The sequence below is a fragment of the Dermacentor albipictus genome, chromosome 10, assembly GCF_038994185.2.
Source record: "Dermacentor albipictus isolate Rhodes 1998 colony chromosome 10, USDA_Dalb.pri_finalv2, whole genome shotgun sequence".
In the NCBI taxonomy this organism is placed as follows: Eukaryota; Metazoa; Arthropoda; class Arachnida; order Ixodida; family Ixodidae; genus Dermacentor; species Dermacentor albipictus.
The window spans coordinates 86,762,575-86,788,655 of record NC_091830.1 but is presented as its reverse complement, the minus strand read 5'-3'; the positions used below and the strand labels follow the sequence as shown (position 1 = coordinate 86,788,655).

The 26,081-nt window shown below is 48.3% G+C and overlaps 1 protein-coding gene across 1 annotated transcript in view; it reads right to left on the bottom strand.

Annotated features, from left to right (window-relative positions):
• Nucleotides 1–5,058: 5,058 nt before the first annotated feature.
• LOC139050569 (juvenile hormone acid O-methyltransferase-like) overlaps nt 5,059–26,081 on the bottom strand; it is a 38,035-nt gene continuing 17,012 nt past the window's right edge. The window contains exons 2-4 of the mRNA XM_070527114.1: nt 25,430–25,994; nt 8,951–9,107; nt 5,059–5,181 (exon numbers count right to left, since the gene is read on the bottom strand). Coding sequence (XP_070383215.1) covers nt 5,072–5,181; nt 8,951–9,107; nt 25,430–25,954 — 792 coding nt within the window. The 5' untranslated portion in view covers nt 25,955–25,994 and the 3' untranslated portion in view covers nt 5,059–5,071. The remainder of the gene's footprint in view (nt 5,182–8,950; nt 9,108–25,429; nt 25,995–26,081) is intronic.

The window sequence follows — 26,081 nt, the reverse complement described above, 5'->3', positions numbered from 1 at the left end:
ACACTGAGGGAGTCCGTATATATAATTGATTTCTGGAGTTGTGATTTATTTATATGCATTACGGCCGACAGCAGTCCGTAGGCCTCAGCCGTAAAGATACTAGTTTCCGGGTGCAGTACGTCGGATTCCGAGAAGGATGGACCGACGGCTGCATAGGATACCCCGTCGCGTGACTTTGATGCGTCTGTGTAGAACTCCGTGCAGGAGTATTTGTGCTGGAGTTCCCGGAAATGCATCTTGATTTCAATCTCTGGAGCATGCTTTGTGACTTCCACGAACGATATAGCACATGTCATGTCATTAATGGTATTATAACAGGGATGTTGGGGGTTTGAGTGGACTTTCAGAAAATATGTATGGCTGATGTATGTTCTCTGCAGATGAAGTGACCACTCATTTGATTCTACATATAAACTTTGTATGGGACTCGTTCTGAAAGCGCCAGTGGCCAGTCGGATTCCTAGATGGTGGACTGGGTCTAGCATCCTTAGTGCGCTTGGGGCGGCAGAGTGGTAAATCACGGCGCCATAGTCTAGTCGTGATCGAATGAGGCTTTTATAGAGATTCATTAAGCACTTTCTGTCACTACCCCACGTAGTCTGGGATAGAAGTTTGATTATGTTCATTGTTTTTAGACACTTTTCTTTGAGATGTTTAATGTGGGGGACGAAGGTGAGTCTGTAGTCAAGTATGACACCTAGAAATTTGTGTTCTTTGTTTACAGGTATCTGTTGTCCACGCAGTTCTATGCAAGGATCTGGGATAAGTTCTCTCTTTCTTGTAAAAAGAACACAAGAGCTTTTGTTAGGATTGATCTTAAACCCATTCTTGTCTGCCCACATTGACACTTTGTTCAGGCCATGCTGTACCTGTCTCTCGCAGACTGCGAGGTTACAAGATTTGAAAGCTATTTGAATGTCGTCCACGTAGACAGAGTAAAAGATGGCGGGTGGTAATGAAGCACGAAGCGTATTCATCTTCACGATAAATAGCGTGCAGCTGAGCACGCCTCCTTGGGGTACACCCGTTTCTTGCGTAAAAGGACGTGAGAGTGCATTGCCGACTTTTACCCGGAAGGTACGATTTGACAGATAGCTTTTTATTATATTAAACATATTACCGTGGATGCCCATTTCTGACAAGTCTCTTAAGATTCCGTAACGCCACGTCGTATCGTACGCCTTCTCCATATCGAGGAATATGGATAAGAAGAATTGTTTGTGTACAAATGCATCCCGGATATTTGCTTCTACACGCACAAGGTGGTCAGTTGTGGAGCGTCCTTCTCGGAAGCCGCACTGATAAGGATCAAGAATTTTGCTCTGTTCAAGGAAAAAGATGAGTCGCCGATTTATCATTTTTCCGAGCACCTTACAAAGGCAACTTGTGAGGGCTATCGGGCGGTAACTTGCCACTGAGGAAGGGTCTTTGCCTTGTTTCAAAACAGGGACTACAATGGCTTCCTTCCACGCGGTTGCAATGTACCCTGCATCCCAGATGGTGTTGAAAAGTGTGAGTAGTGTAAGTTGGGTGTCTTTATGTAAGTTTTTGATCATTTCATACATGATTCTGTCAGATCCCGGGGCAGAGCTCTTGCATGCGCTCAAGGCAGCTCTCAACTCGGCAATGCTAAAAGGACAATTGTATGGTTCATTCTGTTGACATTTTCTCATGAGTGGCTTACATTCTTCTATTTGTTTATATTTCAGAAAGGATTGCGAGTAATGGTTGGCACTTGACACGCTCTCAAAGTGCTCCCCAAGTGAGTCCGCCTGATCTTGTAGGGTATCGCCTTCTGTGTTTACCAAAGGGAGTGCATGTGCTTGTCGCCCTCTTATCCTATTGACCCTGTTCCAGGCTTTCGCCTCATCTCTGAACGAGTTAATACTTGATAGAAACTTCTGCCAACTTTCTCGTCTGGCCTGTCGGCGGGTTCGCCTGCCTTCGGATTTTACTTTTTTAAAGTTGACTAGATTTTCTGCAGTGGGAGAAGCGCGTAGCAACCCCCACGCCCTGTTCTGTTTTTTACGAGCGATCCTACAATCGTCGTTCCACCATGGGACACGCCGTTTGCAGGCCAAGCCTTTTACTTCTGATATGCATTTATATGCGACATCTATTATGAATGCTGTAAAAAACTCGACTGCAGCGTCAATTTCTAATGAAGACAGGTCAGCCCATGAGATACTAGTTAGAGATCGAAATTTCTCCCAATCAGCTGTCTCAATCATTCACCTTGGAGCGTATGGTGGATATTCGTTTTCTTTATATGATCTTAGCAGTATAGGGAAGTGGTCGCTACCGTAAGGGTTGTCGGTAACTTCCCATTCAAGTTCAGGCAGTACAGACGGGGAGAATATATATACTGAGATCTATTGACGAAAAGGATCGGTTTGCAAGAGAGTAATATGTGGGCTCTTTTTTATTGAGAAGGCACGCTCCAGAAGAGAAAAGGAACTGTTCAACAAGGCGACCTCGCGCATCTATACGAGAGTCGCCCCACAGGGAGCTGTGCGCATTGAAATCGCCAAGAACAGCATAAGGTTCTGGCAATTGATCGATCAAGGAGTGAAAGTCATGTTTGTTCAGTTGGTAATGCGGGGGTATGTAAAGGGAGCAAATGGTGATGAGTTTGTTTAGTAGGACAACTCGAACCGCCACTGCTTCAAGGGGCGTTTGTAGCTGTAAAGGTTGACATGCAATACTTCTATGAGTAAGAATCGCAACACCACCCGATGATGCGACGGCATCATCGCGATCTTTGCGAAACGTAAGATACGTACGGAGAAAGTTTGTGTGTTTAGATTTTAAGTGAGTTTCCTGTAAACACAGCACTTTTGGATTATGTTTGTGGATGAGTTCTTGCAAATCATCAAGGTTTCTAAGGAGACCTCTGATGTTCCATTGGATGATTTGTGTATCCATGTTTAAGGTGAATTGGTGCTGTGTTTACGGAGACGGAGTGGATGCCTTATATTACAGAGCCCTTTCGAGGCCCTGTAATAGGTGTTTTGTTCTTTCTGAAGCGCTCGAGCGATTCTCGACGCTCCTTAGGCGTTTGGTGCGCCTTGGGGTCAGGTGTAGTGTCCATTGCCTCGTGTGAGGCGCTGGACATGCGCTCTTGCGAGCGAGAGGTTTTCAGAGGGAGTCCCGCCTTGGAGGGCAAGACCCCTGCACCCACCAGCCCTGAGGTCGATGGGGTTCTCAGGGCCGTCCAGAGGGCCCGCGACGCGGCGGTCCCGACGTGGGACCCATCCCGACGTGGGAGCGGCCCGCTACTTCACCGCCTTGAGCGGTAGCGTAAATCAGGACCTAAATAAAGTTCTATATCTGTCTGTCTGTGGATTCTGTAAGTGGAAACTCCTGCGATGTTCTGACCATGTGAAGGTAAGGAAATATTTAACTTCCAGAGACACCCCTTATCATGCGTCTCATAGAATTGTTCCGCAAACGCGAAAATAATTTGAAACAAGCAAAGAAGCGCAAGAAAACGAAACCGAAACCATGGCCGAGCAGTAGGGCGAACCTATTCGTGTGACGTCACGAGAGGCACATTGCCCGCGGGGCGAACAAAAGCGGTGAAGAGCATGCGCTCAGCTGATTCGTGACCGCGCCGGAACTTCGGGTGGCGACGTCAGCAGCACCAGCTCATCGGATCTGTAAAACAGTGGCAAATACGATTCCGACGAATTCAGCAGCCACGAATCGCCATTCGCATTTGACCCGCTATCACGACAGCCAGCGCCCTCGCGCAACATATCGCGCTGCAGCATGAAGAGTCGCATGAAGGGTCAGTCTAACCACGGAATTCACACATACGTGCTGCTTGCTATTTTAGGTGTTTTGCCCCTTTTCAGATAAGCGCTTGTACTACACAAGAACACCGCTGACACTGCATTCGTTTACATCGGCAGGTGCAGCGACGACCGCTCGTCGTTCCCTCGAGATATTATGCTAGCCGCTCCTCAGTGACATCATATAATGCCAGGGCATAGCAAGGCACGCAGATTTTGCGCACGCAAGCACCTTTGCATCTCTCTCAGTCGCGCTTATATGAGCGACCACACACCTTCGAAAACAGCGAGTGGAAAACAGTAGTACGGGAGCGTTGTTACGCTGCCTGTTAATCATTATTGGTATTTTCTTTCGTGTACACAATTATTGTGTTCCGCAACGTAGGTATAGACTAAGATATTGCGTCTATTATGGTTCATTTAGAGAAGGCTCAGTTTTCTCTTAAAAGCGCCGATGCCATTATTGACACCGTTGGCAGCTGAACAAAGCGGTTGTTTACGCTGCTCTTTCGAATGGGCCTCCACTTGATGCCCATTTGGGATACGGGGCAAAAAGTGCTCCCCAGAAGCTAACTAATGTGACAGCATAACGATACACAAAAATATAAGCATATACGCAGCCAATTTTTTTATGGAAGTGCCGGCGAGTGCCAGCGGTAGCCTTCAAGAATTGCAATTAATGTACCGGTTTTGATAGGCCGCCGTGTCCTCGCTTCCAGCATTTTATGTGTGCACTGTAGAAAATGGAGAATAGTTTATTTCATATGCGTATGCTCAGAACTTAACCACAAAAGCAGTTTTCTTAATCCTTCAGTCGCTCAGGTCCACCAGCAGTAGACGCACCAACTCGGCGACTGTGATAGGCTTACCCTAGACTGATCGCGATCGACATCGGCTCAAACAGTCCGTGCGGATGGCGAGGGCTGAAGTTCGTGCAGCCACTTGCGTCCCATCTCTTGCCCGTTCACAGAGAACGTGATTTTTCGCGACAGCAAATTCTCACACCAACCACTAGTTCACCACTACTAGCTCACTCCTCGGCCCTGTCGTCTGCGATTCATTCCCAGCATGCTCTGCTATACCGCCCTTTTCGTCATAGTACAGCATGGCCAGCAGCTTAAAGCCTGCAAGGCAGGTGGTACGAGGAAATGAACGAAATTCATTTTTAAAAAAATTTGCGCAACTATGACGTTTTCAAGAAATGATGCAAGCGCGCAGAAGACGCACTGAGCGAATTTTAGATGCGTTGACCTCGAAAAATCACCGGAGTTGCCTTCTCAAGCAGTGTGTTGAACCAAACCGAAAAGCGCACTCGAACGGGAATTAGCTGAAGCTGAAACCCAGTCCGGACCGGCATTCTTGGAATGTTTTCGAACCAGAACCGAACCTAAAGCGAAAAAAATAATAATAAGGATTACTGGTTTGGCATGAAACGATTCAACGTATATCAATATTCAACAGTGCATACGAAGTAGGACCTTCCACTAGCACGAGTAGGGGAGGAAACGCTTTGCCTCTTGCACTTCTACTCTGGTCGAGTAAGCCCTTTTGTAATGCCATAGGGTACCGCAAGAGCCGAAGGCTCTTGCTCAGCATCAACCATCAGAATATTTCACACGACCGTACATAGTATTGTAACAATGAAAAATGAACTAAGTGGTGTAATTATATTAATTCTGACGAGATAGTGCCAACAGAAACTTGGTGAAAGAACAACATACAAATTTCAAAGCGTTTTTATTACAGCCAAAATAGGTTGTGTATCGTAATGACAAAATCAAGAGAAATAGTGGTGGCATCTTCCTAACAATAAACGAGAACATCAATTCTTTTTGTGAGCCAGTAAATACCGATTTGAGGCTTCATTTAACAAAACTCATCAGAGGTATGTCTTATCGCTCACCGTCTTGCATAAACTCATTTTTTAAGAAAATTCATGATTCTTTAAGTCACATTAGAGTTCAGTTTCGAGCAGCCCATATACTGCTTATGAATAACTTCTCCGTAATTGAATGGTTGTGTGCATTCCCTCTTTCGCAGTCTTGCATATATTCTGAGCAATTTAGCACCGTATGTTCTGGCTTCAGTCCGTCACACATGGTTGCTTCACCTACATGTGTAACATTAAATACTTCTTCAGTCCTAGACCTGGTACTCAGTCATTCAGTAATATGATTTCACTCATTATCATTCACTCATTATCATCCGCAATTGGCACGTGTTCAGCCCATATAATAGCTTTAACTGAAACATGGCTCTCAAATGACATTCAAGACTCAGAACTGTTTCATGATAGCAAACAATTCACGATATACCGCTGTGACCGAACAGAGCGCCGTGGTGGCGGCGTACTTCTTGCCCTTTCGAAACGCATCCCATCGTCACCCATTCACATCAGCACCAATCTAGAATCAGTGTGGGCTACAGCAACTCTGAACCATCAAAAGGTAATTTTAGGCGTTTGCTATCGTCCACCTTCCTCGTCACCCGCATTTACCAACGAATTGCATGATATCATTAGTACCATTACGACAAAGTTTCCTTCTGCACCTCTTTTCTTATTTGGTGACTTTAATTTTCCTAATATAGTTTGGAACAGTGATATACCTAACTTATTATCTTCTTCTTCCGATTCAAAAGATTTCTTGGGTATTTGTACTACATTTTCATTAACTCAATTAGTCACACAAGCCACGAGATTAACATCCACTTCCGCAAACATTCTCGATTTGATCCTAACCAATCGTCCCGATTATGCCTCTACCATCCATTACTTACCGGGTATCAGTGACCACTTATTGCTAAATATTCATTTTAATACTGCGTTTGTGAAACTTCCGAAGACTAAAAAAATAATTAGAGACTACAAGAGAGCTAACTTCGAAGCAATAAATAATGAACTCAGTCTATTTCTTAACATATTCATGAGTGATTTTGAAAATCGTAGTGTGCAGTCAAACTGGAAAATGTTTTCGGCAGAGGTAAATCGCTTAATCAATAAACACATCCCAACCCGTACTATAACATGCAACCCGCGCGCGCCTTGGTACAATAATCATTTAAAACGACTATCCAACAAAAAAAGACGATTGTATCGTTCCGCGAAGCAATCACCCACTGACTCACGTTGGAAAGCCTACACATTAGCATCTAACACCTATGTAGCCGCACTCAAATGCGCTAAAGAAACATTCTTATCAACCACATTACCATCTATGCTGATAACTAACGTAAAAAATTTTGGCGTGTCATACATCCACCTTCCGATGATTCTATCACTCTTAACACTTGCTCTGGTAACCCTGTTCCGAAAAACCTATGCGCAACTCTCCTGAATAATAACTTTGTTAAAAATTTCTCGTGCACAGTTGATATTGAACTACCTATCTTAAATGACTATAACTTCTTAACTATGCCTCCAGTGACTGTTGAAGTTCCCGGAGTTATTCGACTAATAGACTCATTGAAGATGGATTCGTCACCCGGCTTTGATAACATCAGTGCTAAATTTCTGAAAAACACCTGCACTTATAGTTCCATTATACTAACCAAAATATTTCAACAATCACTCAACACATCTACTGTTCCATCAGAATGGAAAATAGGAAAAATAATTCCTTTGCACAAATCTGGCAGCAAAACATCACCTACAAATTATCGCCCGATATCATTAACCAGTACCTGCTGCAAACTGCTAGAACACGTTATTTTTACTAAAATTGCGGATTTTCTTGAATCTAATTCATTTTTTTCGCCATCACAACATGGTTTTCGAAAATCATTTTCATGTGAATCACAATTATTAATATTTACTCACAAACTACACCAAATACTTGACTGTTCTTCTCTTGCCGATTGCATCTTTTTAGATTTTTCGAAAGCCTTCGACAAAGTGTGTCATAAACTTTTACTTTATAAACTAAGCAAATTAAACCTCGATCATAACGTTCTCAAATGGATTGAGTCATTTCTCGCTAACCGTTCTCAGTTCGTAACAGCTAATGGCCATGACTCACCTCATAGCGACGTTCAGTCCGGTGTGCCCCAAGGTTCCGTCCTGGGACCTTTATTATTCCTTATCTACATTAATGACTTACCTTCAGCAATAACCTCTGACATACATTTATTTGCAGATGACTGTGTAATCCTCAGAGAAATAACTAACGAACACGACATCTCCCTGCTTCAGGCCGATCTCAATAACGTCAGCAAATGGTGCCGATTGTGGCGAATGGAACTCAACATTAACAAATGCAAATTTCTGAGAGTATCCAGATCTAACGATAATCTGCCTGTGTACTACTTGAATAACGTTGCTTTAGAATCTACTAACTCATATAAGTATTTAGGCTTACATATAACATCTAAATTAACATGGAATCATCACGTCGAATACATAATTAATCAAGCTAACCGCTTGATGGGATACTTACGCCGTAACTTTTCTCATGCTCCCACTCCTTTAAAATTACTACTTTATAAAACCCTGTTACGGCCAAAATTAGAGTACGCTGCAGCTATATGGGACACTTACCACGAAAACCTAATACATTCCCTTGAACTCATCCAAAACAACGCCACTCGTTTTATTCTATGGAATTACTACCGTGGTGCGAGTGTTTCTTCAATGAAATCGAATCTGGGTCTTCAACCGCTAGCAACACGTCGAAAAATTTCCCGCCTTTCATTTTTTCATAAGCTGTATCACCACCCTACACTTCACCCAAAATTCATATCGCTACCATACTACTTATCTCACCGTACAGATCATCATCATAAAGTTAGAATTGGTACATGTAACACGACACACTTTTTACACTCATTTTTGCCACGTACGTCGAAAGATTGGAATGAACTTCCTTCTGACATTGTTTCCATTAATAACAATGATCATTTTCGAAAAGCACTAGCTAACAATATACAGTAGCAAACATTTGTACGAACTGCTCCTGGTGTTTTCCTTTTTCTTGTTTGATGTTACTTGACGAGCCGCACCCATAGCAAGGTATTGCTAAGTACTAGCAAGTATTGAACATGAGTGGCTGAGCTTCTCATGTTCATAACCACAGCCAATTCCGCGTTAGTCACGAGTTCAAAGATTCGGGACTCATGCTGTAGAACATGAAGAATGGACGAAAGAGCGAGTTAGTACTCACTCAGGATGGTTTCGACGCTTTTCTTTCGCGGCTTTCCATACAACAGCTCACAGGTCTGCGCCGTCAGGCCCGAAGTCTTCAGAATATCTCGGAGATAAGCCAATCTTGCCTGATCGCTATCGAGGTCTTGGCTGTTTGGCACAAAACCTTCGAAGAACTAGAGTATTGAAAGCATCGAAACACGGGTTGAACAAGTACCCCCAAAAATCTGGACATGAAAACGAATAAGCACACAGCTTTGGCCTATTATTTCACGCTTTATAATAATAGTAATAATAATAATAATAATAATAATAATAATAATAATAATAATAATAATAATAATAATAATAATATTAATAATATAATGTGACTCAGCAGTTGTCACGGCGTTTATTGCGCGTCAAAGATAATAATAACACTTTATTGCTCTTCAGATCCTGTCATATTCAGTGCCACACCTAAATACGCAGTGCCAATAAGGGGGCAGGCAGATGAGTGTAGTCTCTCCGAACAAGAAGTCAGATATTTCAGGACACTCTGCAATGTCAGAAGATAAGCAACAACCTAAAAAAACATAAACGAAGAGAGCAATATCAGTGTTTTAGTCACTCCAGGCTACCTGCTACGACCCTCGCCCTCAACCATCAGTGATGTTATTTTTTTTTGACAGTAGGATAATTGTTAATGGGAAACCATTGGGAAAAAAAAAGAAGTGTTCACTTGAGAGTCATTTGAATTTTGGCAAATTCTGCCAACGCATGCGCTAGCAAAATTTCTTAGGAATACTGTTGTCATTGTGACAAAGCTTACATTACCACATTTCGTATATATCTGGTTCTCTCTGTAATTTTAGCTTAAAAATTTAGCGTACGTGTTTATCTTTCTCCGGTGACCGCTTTTGACCAGCCACGCATTGTTAGACGTTATCGCCAAGCGCAAGAAGCGCCTTCGTGATTTGGAACTTTCGCGAATGTTACCGTTCCTTGTATCTGTTGTGTATGTCCTCGCCGAACAAGGTATTATCAGACGGCATGCACTACACGAATTGTGTAGTAGTTTCTCGAGAGCACGCGGGCACGAGCGATTACACCAGAAGCTTCGATGAATGACGCATAAAAGCAGGCGCGCTTGGCCAGAACTCCTAGTCTAACCGCCGTATTCAGAAATGCATCTTGACTTGAAGCTCATGCTTGACTTGATAGAAATGACGCCTGTTGCAAACGCGCCAAAGATGCATATCCCGTTTGTTTCGGTGCGTTCGCGACAGGCGTCATTAAAATCAAGTCAAGCATGGGCTTCAAGTTGAGATGCATTTCTGAACACGGGGGTAAGTGGTCCTGGCTTGACCCGCCGCTGATCAGATTCCGGCCATCGCTGGCTGTGTTCGCCGCTACCGTTGTGCTTTGAGTATAACTTGCATTTGTGGGCACCGGCCAACAAAAAGTTTCGCTATTCACAGTTTCGCTGCTGTTTTCTTCGTCGCTGTTGCGTGAAAATATCAAAGTCCAAAATTATTATTGAAAGAATGTGTGGCACTACATATTATTCGCAAAAATATTTGTTTTTGCCTGATTCTCACGTGCCTGTTCTGGAAAAACAAGCGGGGATCGAAAATTCCGAAACGTTGGTCTATTTTCAGGCATGACAAGAAGACGGCAGCGCTGCTTCCAAACATCCGGCACGTGGCAGCTCTCATGTATAAGTTATGTTTGTTTTCAGAAAAAAATAAATATCGAAACCTACATCCAACATAGCAAAATTTGGTTGCAACTTGGGCATTACCGCCCGGTTTTGTGGCAGAGCCATGCGCATCCATTAGTGAAATGCGGAAGCTGGATTTGGGGCTCCCGAATTAAGGGCGAGAAGACGCGGTTTGGATGGTTAGGTATGCGTTTTGTTTCTAGCGCAATTAGCGCTATAGTTTCTTTTTTGCACGTGTGTCACGAAGAAAATATGACGACTATTTGGTATTCCACAGGGTTCCGTCCTTGGACCACTACTGTTCCTAATTTACATTAACGATCTTCCCTCGCTTATGAACTCCCTTATCCATCTGTTTGCTGGTGATTGCGTCATTTTCACAGAAGTTGCCAATGCTAACGATATTGAATTACTTCAGCCGGACCTTACCACTATAGGGAACTGGCCCAATGAATGGTTAATGGAGCTAAATATTAACAAATGCAAAGTCATTCGTGTTTCTAGGAAAACATCCACAATACTGTCGTACTATATTCACAACATGTCGTTGGAATCAGTTTCTTCATATAAATATTTTGGTGTTTACATCACTTCTAAACTAAGCTGGTCTCTTCATACAGATAACATAATTAAAAACACCAATCGCACGCTTGGCTACCTGCGTCGCAACTTTTCAACGTACCTACTAATTTGAAACTTCTGTTATAAAAACTTTACTACGACCCAAACTCGAATACGTGACCCCGGTATGGGACTCTCCTCATGAAAACCTAATCACTGACCTCGAGATGGTTCAAAATAACTGTGTACGTTTTATTCTTGCTAACTACAACCGCACAGCGAGTATAACTAACATAAAATCTAATCTTTGCCTCCCATCCCTGGCATCTCGCAGAAAAGTGTCTCGTATTTCCCTCTTCCAGAAGTTGCACCATCATCATATATGCTCTACGAGATCATCTCATCCCCCATCCAATTTAAGTATCCCGTCGCATTGATCATCAGTACAAAGTCGGCGTTTTGTCATGCAACACTAAACATTTTTCACACTCATTCCTGCCGCGAACCTCACGTGACTGGAACCATATTCCCGCCGAAGTTGTAGGCCTTATTAATAGTGAGCAGTTCCGTCAAGCCTTAGCTAATATTGTATATACAGGTGCCATTTCGACACTCATATAACCAACTGTATTTAAACGATAGCGTTAAGGAGCTCGTGTCGCAGCAAAGCCGGTGTCGTCGGCGTCGGTGTCGGGTGTCGGCGTCCGCGGCGTTGGCCGTGAGCGATAAATCACGGCAGGCGCTTCATAAATAAAAAGCAACTTCCAAAATTGGCTCGGTGGGAATCGAACCAGGGTCTCCGGAGTGTGAGACGGAGACGCTGCCACTCAGCCACGAGTTTTTTTTTCTTTATTGCCAACTTCGCACAATACAGTGAAAAACACCATCATAACATCACTATAAAATGCTAGCTTGTGTCTGGTTAGCATAAGTGGGTAAAAAAACGCTTTACGGTCAGGAGTTCGTCCAGGTAAACACACCAATCTAGCTTTTCTTCCTTCTGTTTGTACACATCTCGTAAATATGCGATGCTTTCGTTGAAGTTTCTCAGCCACGAGTTCGATGCTTCCAAGCGGTACAAACGCGCCTCTAGTGAATGCGGTGTTGCCTTCGAAACGAGCCGTGGAAAGTTATACTGCGGTGTATATCGCTAATTATGAACATGTAACGTACAGAAGTCGCAATTACACGAGTTGCGAAGTGCGTTTCCGCTGCATTTCTTCTGCGCTTTCCGTACATGCAGAGCCATCTTGCGGCAAACACAGAAGACCCCCTCCTCTCAATGTACGGCGCTGCCCCGACAGGAGGCGCGCCGCGCGCGCATTGGGACCGCTGCAAGGCGCGTCGCAGTTCCGACTCCCTCTCCCCTGACGACACACCACCGTGCTCCCGGTTGCAGAATCAAGCGCCGTTCCTTTCTTTAGATTACTATCTATTTATCTTTCTGCCCGTGCCCATCACGACGTTTGGCTGGCGTAGGTCGTTTCCCCTCCGAGACACCGAGTTCTTTGGTTCGTTCCGTTCGCTCAGGCGCACGTTTCGTTGCCGCGCCGAACGCTGCGTTGCTCGACGCTCACCGCGTGATAGGTGGGCGCTAAGTCCGATGCGGGGTGCCTCGTAAGTGATCGCTGCGCCGTAGCCCATTGTCTTGCACCCCTTGACGGGTCGACGGGAACGCTGTCGCGTTCCACTCTTGAAGGCGAAGCTTAAGCGTCCTCCAATTTTTTTGTCTTCTTCATTATTTTGTATTTACCACCCCCCATCTGTATTGCCCTTGCCTTGAGGGGTATAACAAATAAAAAAAATGAAAAACCTATCGCGCCAACTTCGATCCCTGACTATGAGGAAGAAGTTATGTGCCGCTCTTTAATGAGCCACTTTCACCCTCACTTCGGACGCCGGGTATGTGACCACTTCGATCCTCTTTTCAAACTTCTCTCATGTCAACTTGGGTCACTGGGTATAGGAACCGAGTATGCACCGCTCTGCAACGAATTTCCTTTAACCTATCTGCGGACACTGGGTATGTGGTGCACTTCAATAAACCTCTCGCGCCAACTTGGATCCCTGAGTATGAGGAACAGATGTACCGCCCTTCAATGAACATTTTTCACCCTCACTTCGGACGCCGGGTATGTGACCACTTCGATCCTCTTTTCAAACTTCTATCATGTCAACTTGGGTCACTGGGTATAGGAAACGGGTATGCACCGCTCTGCAATGAACTTCCTTTAACCTATCTGCGGACACTGGGTACGTGGCGCACTTCAATAAACCTCTCGCGCCAACTTGGATCCCTGAGTATGAGGAACAGATGTGCCGCCCTTCAATGAACATTTTTCACCCTCACTTCGGACGCCGGGTATGTGACCACTTCGATCCTCTTTTCAAACTTCTCTCATGTCAACTTGGGTCACTGGGTATAGGAAACGGGTATGCACTGCTCTGCAATGAACTTCCTTTAACCTATCTGCGGACACTGGGTACGTGGTGCACTTCAATAAACCTCTCGCGCCAACTTGGATCCCTGAGTATGAGGAACAGATGTGCCGCCCTTCAATGAACATTTTTCACCCTCACTTCGGACGCCGGGTATGGGACCACTTAGAGACCCTTTTCAAACTTCTCTCATGTCAACTTGGGTCACTGGGTATTGGAAGCGGGTATGCACCGCTCTGCAATGAACTTCCTTTAACCTAACTGCGGACACTGGGTACGTGGCGGACTTCAATAAACCTCTCGCGTCAACTTGGATCCCTGAGTATGAGGAACAGATGTGCCGCCCTTCAATGAACCTTTTTCACCCTCACTTCGGACGCCTGGTATGTGACCACTTCGATCCTCTTTTCAAACTTCTCTCATGTCAACTTGGGTCACTGGCTATAGGAACCGGGTATGCACCGCTCTGCAGTGAACTTCCTTTAACCTATCTGCGGACACTGGGTACGTGGCGCACTTCAATAAACCTCTCACACCAACTTGGATCCCTGAGTATGAGGAACAGATGTGCCGCCCTTCAATGAACCTCTTTCAGCCCCACTTCGGACGCCGGGTATGTGACCACTTCGTTCCTCTTTTGAAACTTCTCTCATGTCAACTTGGGTCACTGGGTATAAGGAACCGGGTATGCACCGCTCTGCAATGAACTTACTTTAACCTATCTGCGGACACTGGGTACGTGGCGCTCTTTAATAAACCTCTCGCGCCAACTTGGATCCCGGAGTATGAGGAACAGATGTGCCGCCCTTCAATGAACCTTTTTCACCCTGACTTCGTACGCCGGGTATGTGACCACTTCGATTCTCTTTTGAAACTTCTCTCATGTCAACTTGGGTCACTGGGTATACCAACCGGGTATGCACCGCTGTGCAATGAACTTCCTTTAACCTATCTGCGGACACTGGGTACGTTACGCACTTCAATAAACCTCTCGCGCCAACTTGGATCCCTGAGTATGAGGAACAGATGTGCCGCCCTTCAATGAACATTTTTCACCCTCACTTCGGACGCCGGGTATGTGACCACTTCGACCCTCTTTTCAAACTTCTCTCATGTCAACTTGGGTCACTGGGTATAAGGAACCGGCTATGCACCGCTCTGCAATGAACTTCCTTTAACCTATCTGCGGACACTGGGTACGTGGCGGACTTCAATAAACCCCTCGCGCCAACTTGGATCCCTGAGTATGAGGAACAGATGTGCCGCCCTTCAATGAACCTTTTTCACCCTCACTTCGGACGCCTGGTATGTGACCACTTCGATCCTCTTTTCAAACTTCTCTCATGTCAACTTGGGTCACTGGGTATAGGAAACGGGTATGCACCGCTCTGCAATGAACTTCCTTTAACCTATCTGCGGACACTGGGTACGTGGCGCATTTCAATAAACCTCTCGCGCCAACTTGGATCCCTGAGCATGAGGAACAGATGTGCCGCCCTTCAATGAACATTTTTCACCCTCACTTCGGACGCCGGGTATGGGACCACTTAGAGACCCTTTTCTAACTTCTCTCATGTCAACTTGGGTCACTGGGTATTGGAAGCGGGTATGCACCGCTCTGCAATGAATTTCCTTTAACCTATCTTCGGACACTGGGTACGTGGTGCACTTCAATAAACCTCTCGCGTCAACTTGGATCCCCGAGTATGAGGAACAGATGTGCCGCCCTTCAATGAACCTTTTTCACCCTCACTTCGGACGCCGGGTATGTGACCACTTCGATCCTCTTTTCAAACTTCTCTCATGTCAACTTGATTCACTGGCTATAGGAACCGGCTATGCACCGCTCTGCAACGAACTTCCTTTAACCTATCTGCGGACACTGGGTACGTGGCGCACTTCAATAAACCTTTCCCACCTACTTGGATCCCTGAGTATGAGGAACAGATGTGCCGCCCTTCAATGAACAGTTTTCACCCTCACTTCGGGCGCCGGGTATGTGACCACTTCGATCCTCTTTTCAAACTTCTCTCATGTCAACTTGGGTCACTGGGTATAAGGAACCGGCTATGCACCGCTCTGCAATGAACTTCCTTTAACATATCTGCGGTCACTGGGTACGTGGCGCACTTCAATAAACCTCTCGCGCCAACTTGGATCCCTGAGTATGAGGAACAGATGTGCCGCCCTTCAATGAACATTTTTCACCCTCACTTCGGACGCCGGGTATGTGACCACTTCGATCCTCTTTTCAAACTTCTCTCATGTCAACTTGGGTCACTGGGTATAAGGAACCGGCTATGCACCGCTCTGCAATGAACTTCCTTTAACCTATCTGCGGTCACTGGGTACGTTGCGCACTTCAATAAACCTCTCGCGCCAACTTGGATCCCTTAGTATGAGGAACAGATGTGCCGCCCTTCAATGAACATTTTTCACCCTCACTTCGGACGCCGGGTATGTGACCACTTCGATCCTCTTTTCAAACTTCTCTCATGTCAACTTGGGTCACTGGGTATAAGGAACCGGCTATGCACCGCTCTGCAATGAACTTCCTTTAACCTATCTGCGGTCACTGGGTACGTTGCGCACTTCAATAAACCTCTCGCGCCAACTTGGATCCCTGAGTATGAGGAACAGATGTGCCGCCCTTCAATGAACATTTTTCACCCTCACTTCGGACGCCGGGTATGTGACCATTTCGATCCTCTTTTCAAACTTCTCTCATGTCAACTTGGGTCACTGGGTATAAGGAACCGGGTATGCACCCCTCTGCAATGAACTTTGAAGTTATTGAGGTATTTAATCAACCCGGCCAGCAGCAAAACGGAATCCCACCACAATATGGCCCCAGTAATTCACCAATTTCTTGGAAATGAGGCGGACCTCCTTTTGACTCTCAAAGCCCACTACCTCCCCACACAGCCATCGGAGCCTCTGCCACCCTACACCGGCACCCCTAACGAGCTCCTAGATGAGGACATTCATCTACATGAGGTAACGGCGGCGATAATGGGCTTGAGACACCATACAGCCCCGGGAATGGACCAAATTACCAATAAGGCACTCGTAAATCTTGACAGCCCCTCGCTACTAGAGCTTACCGCTCATCGTAACGAAGTATGGGGGAAAGGAAAGCTTCCCGAGGACTGGAAAATAGCCGAGGTTCGTCTGATACCGAAGCCAGGCAAGCCACCAGCCATTGAGAACCTACGACCGATCTCCCTCACTTCGTGTGTAGGAAAGCTCCTAGAGCACATCGTTCTCAATCGCTTACAACCATTCCTGGAGGACTCGGGGAAACTTCCAACAACGACGATAGGATTCCGTCCACTCCTCTCAACTCAAGACATCCTACTTCAGCTGAAAGAGGAGGTGATTGTACCAGCGACACGCAACTCCCCCACAGCTATTCTCGCCTTAGATCTTAATGGGGCGTTCGATAACGTCAAGCACACAGCAATCCTACAGAGGCTAAACGCGCTGGGCTGTGGGGCTAGGACGTACTCCTATGTCAGAGATTTCCTCTCAGATAGAAAAGCCATCCTAAAGGTCGGGGACAAAGCCACAAACCCCTTCCTACTGGGCGGGCGCCGCACACCACAGGGCGCAGTGTTATCTCCTCTCCTTTTCAATATCCCCCTAATAGGCCTACCGCCGCTCCTCGATAACATCCCAGGGATCCGGCATGGCCTATATGCCGACGACATTACCATCTGGTCGTCCACAAGGTCCATCGGGGAAATGGAGAACCGCTTGTAGGAAGCTGCAGACGTGGTGAGCGACTATGCTAAGTCATGCGGGCTCAGCTGCGCCCCCCAAAAGTCGGAGCTACTCCTGGTCTCACCGCGAAAGAAGCAGACATGCGACTCACCCACTATCAACATACAACTGGAGGGACACACCATCGTACCGTCTCAGAGCGTAAAGATATTGGGAATGGTTTTACAGTCGGATCGCACCAATACAATATTAATTCTAAAGCTTAAGAATACAACAGCCCAAGTTACGCACATGATCCGGCGAATAACAACCAAGACAAGAGGCATGGGGGAGGCGGACACGCTCCGGCTTGTCCAAGCCTTCGTCGTGTCTCCAATAACTTACGCTATTCCGAACGCACTACTCAACGAGACGGAACTCAAGAGAATCAACACAATGATCAGAAAGGCATATAAGCAGGCGATGGGTCTGCCAATAAGTACGTCCACAGAACGCCTACTACGACTAGGTGTGCACAACACGGCCGAGGAGCTGATCGAGGCACATTTATCCAGTCAGCGAACAAGGCTGGCGATTACGGAAGCAGGGAGGTCGATTCTCTTACGCCTGGGGCTCTCTGTCCCTCTGAGCCATCCGCCGCCTCAGACTGTGAGCTTACCCCATGCCATCCGGAGAAACATCACCGTACGTCCTCGACCTCGCAATATGCACCCAGTGCACCACGCAGAGCGAAGGGAGGCCCGCGCCCTGGCCATACACAAGCGATACGGAACTTTACCCTCTACAGCCTACACTGATGCGGCTTCTTACTCCAGACGCGCAGCCACAACAGCCACCGTAGTCGTCAACACAGAACATCGGAGCAGCATTTCGCTCATACGAAACAATCCCCTCCAAGCCGAGGAAGCGGCCATAGCCCTCGCGCTCTCCCAAACAGAGGTTGAAGTCATAGTGACCGACTCCCAACAGGCGTGCCGCAACTTTGCTAGCGGCAGAATTCATACCACTACGCTCCGGATCATCAATCAAAAGCCACCAACGAGATCAGTCATGATCATCTGGGCGCCAGCTCATCAAATCATTCCTGGCAACGAGGTCGCCAACCACGTGGCTCGAGATCTGACCCACCAAGCCGACGCTGAGGAATCTGAACCCGAGTGCATGCACCCTCTAGTCTCTTACCAAGACGTCACACAACACTACAAGCTAACCCGCAGAACATATGCACCCCCACACAAGTCACTACCTAGAGAGCAGGAGGGATTCCTCCGAGCTCTACAGGTTAATACATTCCCCCACCCTACAGAAATCACCTCATAGACCTTACAAAATTCTCTCCGCAATGCCGCTTCTGCGCAGAGCCCGGGTCCCTCAGGCACATAGTAGGGGGTTGCAGAGCGGCACCATTAAATCATCCGAACCCTTACCCTACTAACGAGCTTTGGGAGAGAGCCTTGGCCAGCTCCGACCTCGAGGATCAGCAACGGCTGATTGCGAGGGCCCAGGACGCGGCCCGAGCTCAAGGCATTCTGGAATGAGGACGCCTCTCCATAGCTGCATTTACCTAATAAAAATGTTTATTCTCTCTTCCTCTAACCTATCTGCGGACACTGGGTACGTGACGCACTTCAATAAACCTCTCGCACCAACTTGGATCCCTGAGTATGAGGAACAGATGTGCCACCCTTCAATGAACCTCTTTCACCCTCACTTCGGACGCCGGGTATGTGACCACTTCGATCCTCTTTTCAAACTTCTCTTATGTCAACTTGGGTCACTGGGTATAGGAACCGGGTATGCACCGCTCTGCAATGAACTCCCTTTAACCTATCTGTGGACACTGGGTACGTGACGCACTTCAATAAACCTCTCGCACCAACTTGGATCCCTGAGTATGAGGAACAGATGTGCCACCCTTCAATGAACCTCTTTCACCCCTCACTTCGCACGCCGGGTATGTGACCACTTCGATCCTCTTTTCAAACTTCTCTTATGTCAACTTGGGTCACTGGGTATAGGAACCGGGTATGCACCGCTCTGCAATGAACTTCCTTTAACCTATCTGCGGACACTGGGTATGTGGTGCACTTCAATAAACTTCTCGTGCCAACTTGGGTCCCTGACTATGAGGAACAATTTATGTGCCGCCCTTCAATGAACTTCTATCAACCAAACTTCGCTTACTGGCTATGTGCCGCTGAGTACGTTCAGTTCCTCAATGACAAACAAAAATCCTTTAAACTTTCTCTGGTGTTGGGCGAAATCAAACCCATGTCACATATATTCAAACAATTGCTTGTCTGAATACATATTCTCACGGGAGCCCCGCGCGAACATCGCGGCTGTGCCACAATATCGTCCAGTGCGTCCAGAGGGGAATTCAGAGAAAGGAACCAGCATGCATATACGCTTACTATATTGCTACGGCACAATATGTGCGATCACGAAAGGCCAGCAGTGTGAAGACGACGACGACGGTTAGAAGCTTGCGCGGGCTGTCGCCTCTTGGCGAAGCGCAGCGTATTTTACTTGTAAATATATTTGTACATAGCTTTTCGTCTGCGTTTTCCTACGTAACATATCTGGTGGAGGTGGACGTTCCCTGTACCTCGTCACGGAGCTTCGCAGTGGACGGTACGTCGAGCCTTCCTTCATGGCTCCCGGTGACGACAACCCGACTCCTCCGGCTCCGACACCTGCTGCCACTTCGCCGACCTACATCACTCTCCCCGCTCCCCGTGATCCTGGCGTATTCTCGGGCCACGATGGGGAAGACGCCGATGACTGGATCAGCCTGTATGAACACGTCAGCCGCAATAACCGGTGGGACCCTACTATTATGCTCGCCAACGTAGTCTTTTACCTCGGTGGCACACCTCGAGTTTGGTATCGTACGCACGAAGATGAGCTCACCAGTTGGGATTCACTTAAGACACAGCTTCGAGACTTCTTCGGCAACCCCTACGGTCAACAACTTGCCGCGCAGAAGGCGCTTTCCGGCCGTGTGCAGACGTCAACAGAGCCCTATGTCACGTACATTCAGGACGTCTTGGCTCTGTGCCGCAAAGTTGACACCCACATGACTGAGTCAGACAAGGTTTCCCACATCCTCAAAGGGATTGCCGATGACGCCTTCAACTTGCTCGTTTGCAACAACGTAGCCACGGTGGATGCTGTTATAAAAGAGTGCCGCCGCCTGGAACTCGCCAAAAGCCGACGTATTGACCGGCAGTTTGCCCGTCTGCCCAACACCCCAGCGACATCTTCCTGTGCCGACGCTCCTCGTCCCAACAACGCTGCCGATGTCACCAGGATCGTCCGGCGTGAGATCGAGGCCGCCTATCCGGCTGCCTTCGACTCCAGTCCCACCAACACTTCTGCAATCACGGTCTCACTGATCCAGGCAGTTGTCCGCCAGGACTTTGAAAACATGGGTCTTCACACCATCTGCTCGGCCCATCGCCCTGATACCCGCCCGGCTTCTTCGATTTCGCCCCGTCCCGCATCTTCTTACCCACCACGTTTCCGCAACCCGTCTGAATGGCGCACTGCTGACGACAAGCCTATTTGTTTCCACTGCCATCGAATCGGGCACATTTCTCGGTACTGTCGTAGTCGCTGGAGTTCCCCGATCCGGTCTACTTATACTGCCTACTCTCGCCCCTCAGGTGGCCCTTCTCGTCCCTATGCCGCACGCTCCGATAATGCCGCCACTGATTCTCCTGCAACGAACCGCCCCTATTCTCGTTCGCCTTCGCCCCAACGACGACAATCTCGCTCTCCCCAGCCCCGTGGCTCCTATTCGCCGACTCCCTTCGGACGCCGCTCCCAGCCGGAAAACTAGACGATGCAGCGCCTCGAGGTGACGCTGCATTGCTCCCTACGCCGCCAAATCCTCTACTGACTTTGCCCACTCATCTGAACCTTCTTGACGTGCAAGTTGACGGTGTTTCTGTGTCTGCTCTCATAGACACTGGAGCGCATTTGTCCGTAATGAGCGCTGACCTTCGTAACCGGCTCAAGAAAATTATCACGCCCGCCACGACGCCTGTTGTCCGTGTCGCCGATGGCGGATCAGCCCCCGTAACTGGTATGTGTACCGCCCGCGTCTCTTTCGCCGATCGCTCAACAATCGTGCTATTCACAGTCATCGCCCACTGTCCCCACGACATCATCCTCGGCTTAGACTTCCTCTCCGCACATTCTGCTCTCATCGACTGTTCCGCCAGTACTCTCCGCCTTGACCTGCCTGTTCTGGATCCTGCTGAACCCCACCCCAGTCGCCTCAGTTCCGCCGACTTCGTTCGCTTGCCACCTTCGGCACTGACCTACGTTGACCTACTGTCATCCCCACCAGTCCCCGACGGTCACTACATCGCGGCTCCTATGCAAGACGTCCTCCTTACACACGGGATCACAGTACCCCATACAGTTTTATCTATTACGGCGAATTGCGTCTGCCTGCCAGTGGTCAACTCTGGCTTGATGACACAAGTGCTGCCACGTGGGATGTCTTTGGTCCAGCTTTGTTCATTCGAGGATCACTCAGTAGCATCCATTGCAGTAGACGACACTTCATCCGATACTCCTCTACCATCGCAGTCGACAAATTGTACCATCGCTGACTTACGGAAAATGATTGCCCCCGACTTGCCCTCCGAGCACGCTCGTGAACTCTACCGCATTCTGTTTTCCTACCACGATATTTTTGACTTTAACGATCGTCCTTTGGCCCAAACTACAGCTGTCAAACATCGCATTAATACCGGCGATGCCCCTCCTATTCATCGCCGCCCGTATCGAGTGTCCCCAGCTGAGCGCCAAGTTATTCACGCAGAAGTTCGCAAAATGCTTGCCAAGAACATTATTGAACCGTCATGTAGTCCTTGGGCGTCACCGGTTGTGCTGGTGAAAAAGAAGGATGGCTCATGGCGCTTTTGCGTGGATTATCGGCACCTTAACAGGGTTACCAAAAAGGACGTGTATCCCCTACCTCGGATTGATGACGCCCTTGACTGCCTCCACGGTGCTCGCTATTTCTCCTCTATTGACCTTCGCTCCGGCTATTGGCAGATTGCCGTGGACGATCTCGACCGCGAGAAGACTGCCTTTGTAACACCCGACGGTCTTTATCAATTCAAAGTGATGCCGTTCGGCCTATGTAACGCTCCTGCCACTTTTGAACGCATGATGGACTCCCTTCTTCACGGTTTCAAATGGTCCACGTGCTTGTGCTACTTGGACGACGTTATCGTATTCTCCCCAACGTTCGCTACGCACCTCGAGCGCCTCTCAGCAGTCCTGGAGGTTTTTCGGCGAGCCGGTCTGCAACTCAACGCATCGAAGTGCCAATTCGGCCGTCGCCAGATTACCGTCCTTGGACATCTCGTTGACGCGAACGGAGTGCAACCGGACCCAGGCAAGATCCATGCTGTTGCGCACTTCCCTGTTCCGAAGTGTGTCAAGGATGTGCGCAGCTTCATCGGCCTTTGTTCGTACTTCCGCCGTTTCGTGAGGAATTTCGCCGCCATAGCACGACCACTAACCGACCTTTTGAAAAAAGACGCTCCTTTCCAGTGGGGCGATATCGAGGCCTCTGCATTCTCTCATCTAATCGACATTCTCACAACGCCTCCCGTTCTGGCCCATTTCGATCCTTCTGCGCCTACCGAAGTCCGTACTGACGCCAGCGGTCACGGAATTGGAGCAGTACTGGCACAACGCCAGCGTGGCCACGACCGTGTTATCGCTTACGCCAGCAGGCTCCTCTCACCCGCGGAGCGCAACTATTCCATCACTGAGCGTGAGTGTCTGGCCCTAGTTTGGGCGGTTGCGAAATTCCGCCCATACTTATATGGCCGATCCTTTTCCGTTGTCACAGACCATCACGCGCTTTGTTGGTTATGCTCATTGAAAGACCCTTCAGGAAGACTTGGTCGCTGGGCCTTACGACTCCAAGAATATTCGTTCTCTGTCACCTACAAATCTGGCCGACTACACAACGACGCTGACTGCCTGTCTCGCTACCCGGTAGACGAGCCTGACGACGCCGACAGTAGTACCGCCGACGGCATTGTCTCTGTGTCTGCCTTCGCTAACATCGCCGATGAGCAGTACCGAGACCTATCGCTGCGAGTACTCATCGAGCGTCTGCGCTCTACACCTACCGACGCATCCGCTCGCCGATATGTCCTCCAGGGCGGCATTCTGTACCGAAGGAGCTTCCTCCCTGATGGCCCTGATCATCTTCTTGTCGTGCCACAAAATCTACGACAGACTGTGCTCTTTGAGATGCATGACGCACCCACTGCAGGACATCTTGGGGTAACCCGCACGTACGACCGCGTCCGCCGCCGCTTCTATTGGCCTGGTCTCGCCCGCTCCGTTCGACGCTATGTTGCTGCCTGTGATCCCTGCCAGCGTCGGAAGACACCTCAGGTGCTACCTGCCGGTCATCTCCAGCCGATCACCGTCCCTGTGGAACCATTCTTCCGTGTTGGATTAGACCTGCTCGGTCCCTTTCCCACGTCATCCTCTGGGAACAAATGGGTAGCCGTCGCGACTGATTACGCCACCCGATACGCTATCACTCGGGCTCTCCCTACCAGCTGCGCCACTGACGTCGCGGACTTTCTCTTGCGTGACATTATCTTGCTTCATGGCGCCCCGCGACAGCTGCTTACTGACCGTGGTCGAAACTTCCTCTCGAAAGTTATCGCTGACATTGTGCGTTCCTGTTCCATTCAACACAAACTGACTACTTCATACCATCCTCAAACCAATGGCCTGACAGAGCGGTTAAACCGTACTCTTACCGATATGCTGGCCAAGTACGTTTCCAAGGACCACCACGACTGGGACATTGCCCTTCCTTACGTAACATTTGCGTACAATTCTTCCCGGCACGACACCGCCGGATTTTCTCCCTTTTATCTACTGTACGGTCGCGAACCTACCTTGCCCCTAGACACGGCACTTCCTCCTGCTGCGTTCTCAACAAGCGAGTATGCGCGCGACGCCATCGCCCTCGCCGACCATGCACGCCAGCTTGCCCGTGCTCGACTTACGGCCTCACAGACCACTCAGCAGTGTCAGTACAACGCCCGCCATCGTGACATACAGTTTTCACCTGGTGCACTCGTGCTCCTGTGGTCGCCCTCTCGTCACGTCGGACTTTCAGAGAAGCTTCTTTCGCGATACACAGGGCCCTACCGCGTGCTGCGCGAGGTGACGCCTGTGACTTACGAAATTGCCCCTGTGGGCTCAACCACGTCCTCTCCTGTGGCATCTAGTGATGTCGTACACGTCAGTAGGCTCAAGGCCTACTACACTGCTTCCGAGTCCGATCTTTAGTCGCTCCGGGACGGCGCTTTTGCAGCCGGGGGTAGTGCTACGGCACAATATGTGCGATCACGAAAGGCCAGCAGTGTGAAGACGACGACGACGGTTAGGAGCTTGCGCGGGCTGTCGCCTCTTGGCCAAGCGCAGCGTATTTTCCTTGTAAATATATTTGTACATAGCTTTTCGTCTGCGTCTTCCTACGTAACAATATGACGTATTTCGGTGGTCGCAATAGGGTGTGTCGCTGTATTGGTTCAATGCTAATCGCATTAACGTCGACATTCATCTTAAAGTTTGTTCTGCTGGCGTTTTAGAAGCAAAACTTTCCTCTGGGAATCTCGCCGGGTTTTCGTGATCCACGGGTGCTGCGTTACTGTTCTCTAGCCGAATAGGCCAACCAATCACAGCGGAGGACGCACGCCACGCGCGTTGCTGGTTCCTTGAAAGGGAACAGGCGAGCACGTGGTCTGTGCTCTACGAAGGCTGCTTAGAAAGGCAGCCTTCGGCTCCTTTAAGGTACGTCAAATTGAAACTTCTGATAACCTGCCCTCAAACACTTGTGCCCGATCGAGGTTTCTGTATAGGTTTCGGTTCCAAAGCTTCCTTGGAGCTGCTGAAAATAATTTGACATGACTCCTGCGGGATAGCGCGAATTCAGGAGCAGGGTGAGTGACTACGCATGAATACACTGCAATGTCCGTACGTGCAACAAACGAGCATTGATTGTCTCACCTGTGCATACTTGCTCCACCGCTCAAGACGTCCGAGTTTCCTCCAAAGCATCCTCGTACGTGACCAGGCAGGGAATACCAGAAGGCATTCACCCGAAGGTGCGAGCAGGCTCGCCAAGTTCTTCATCGCTTTCGCCTGGTCTTTCACCCAGTTGAGGCAAAAGAACGAGTAGATGCGACTGAAAGTTCCGTACATAGCGGCGAAATCAGCCACATCGTCGTTGATGTTAAGGTGCTCGAACACGATATTGCTGTGCGCGGAGTTTTCCCGAGCGTAGGACAGCATCTCTTCGGACGCGTCCACTGCGACGATCCTGCGGCACGGCGGGCACCTTGAAAGAAGGCCGCTGCGAGTGAAGTCACCCGTACCGCAGCCGAGATCAAGAAACTGTTCGCACTCCGTGTTGCTTGGAGCAAAGGTCATGTTGAAGAACTCCAGAATCTGAACATTCATTTGTCGCTGTGCCTCGTTATTGCTTGCGTAAAGGCCGGCATCGTATCTCGGATTCGTCGAAACGCTGGTCATGTTCTCGCTGGATTTTACTTGTATGGTAAGTACTGGTATTCTGAAATAGAAAAGAAATGCAATAATGGAGTGAAGCAAAATACAACAACAATTTGCTTTGCCTAGAAAGTTTAACGGTACACTACCA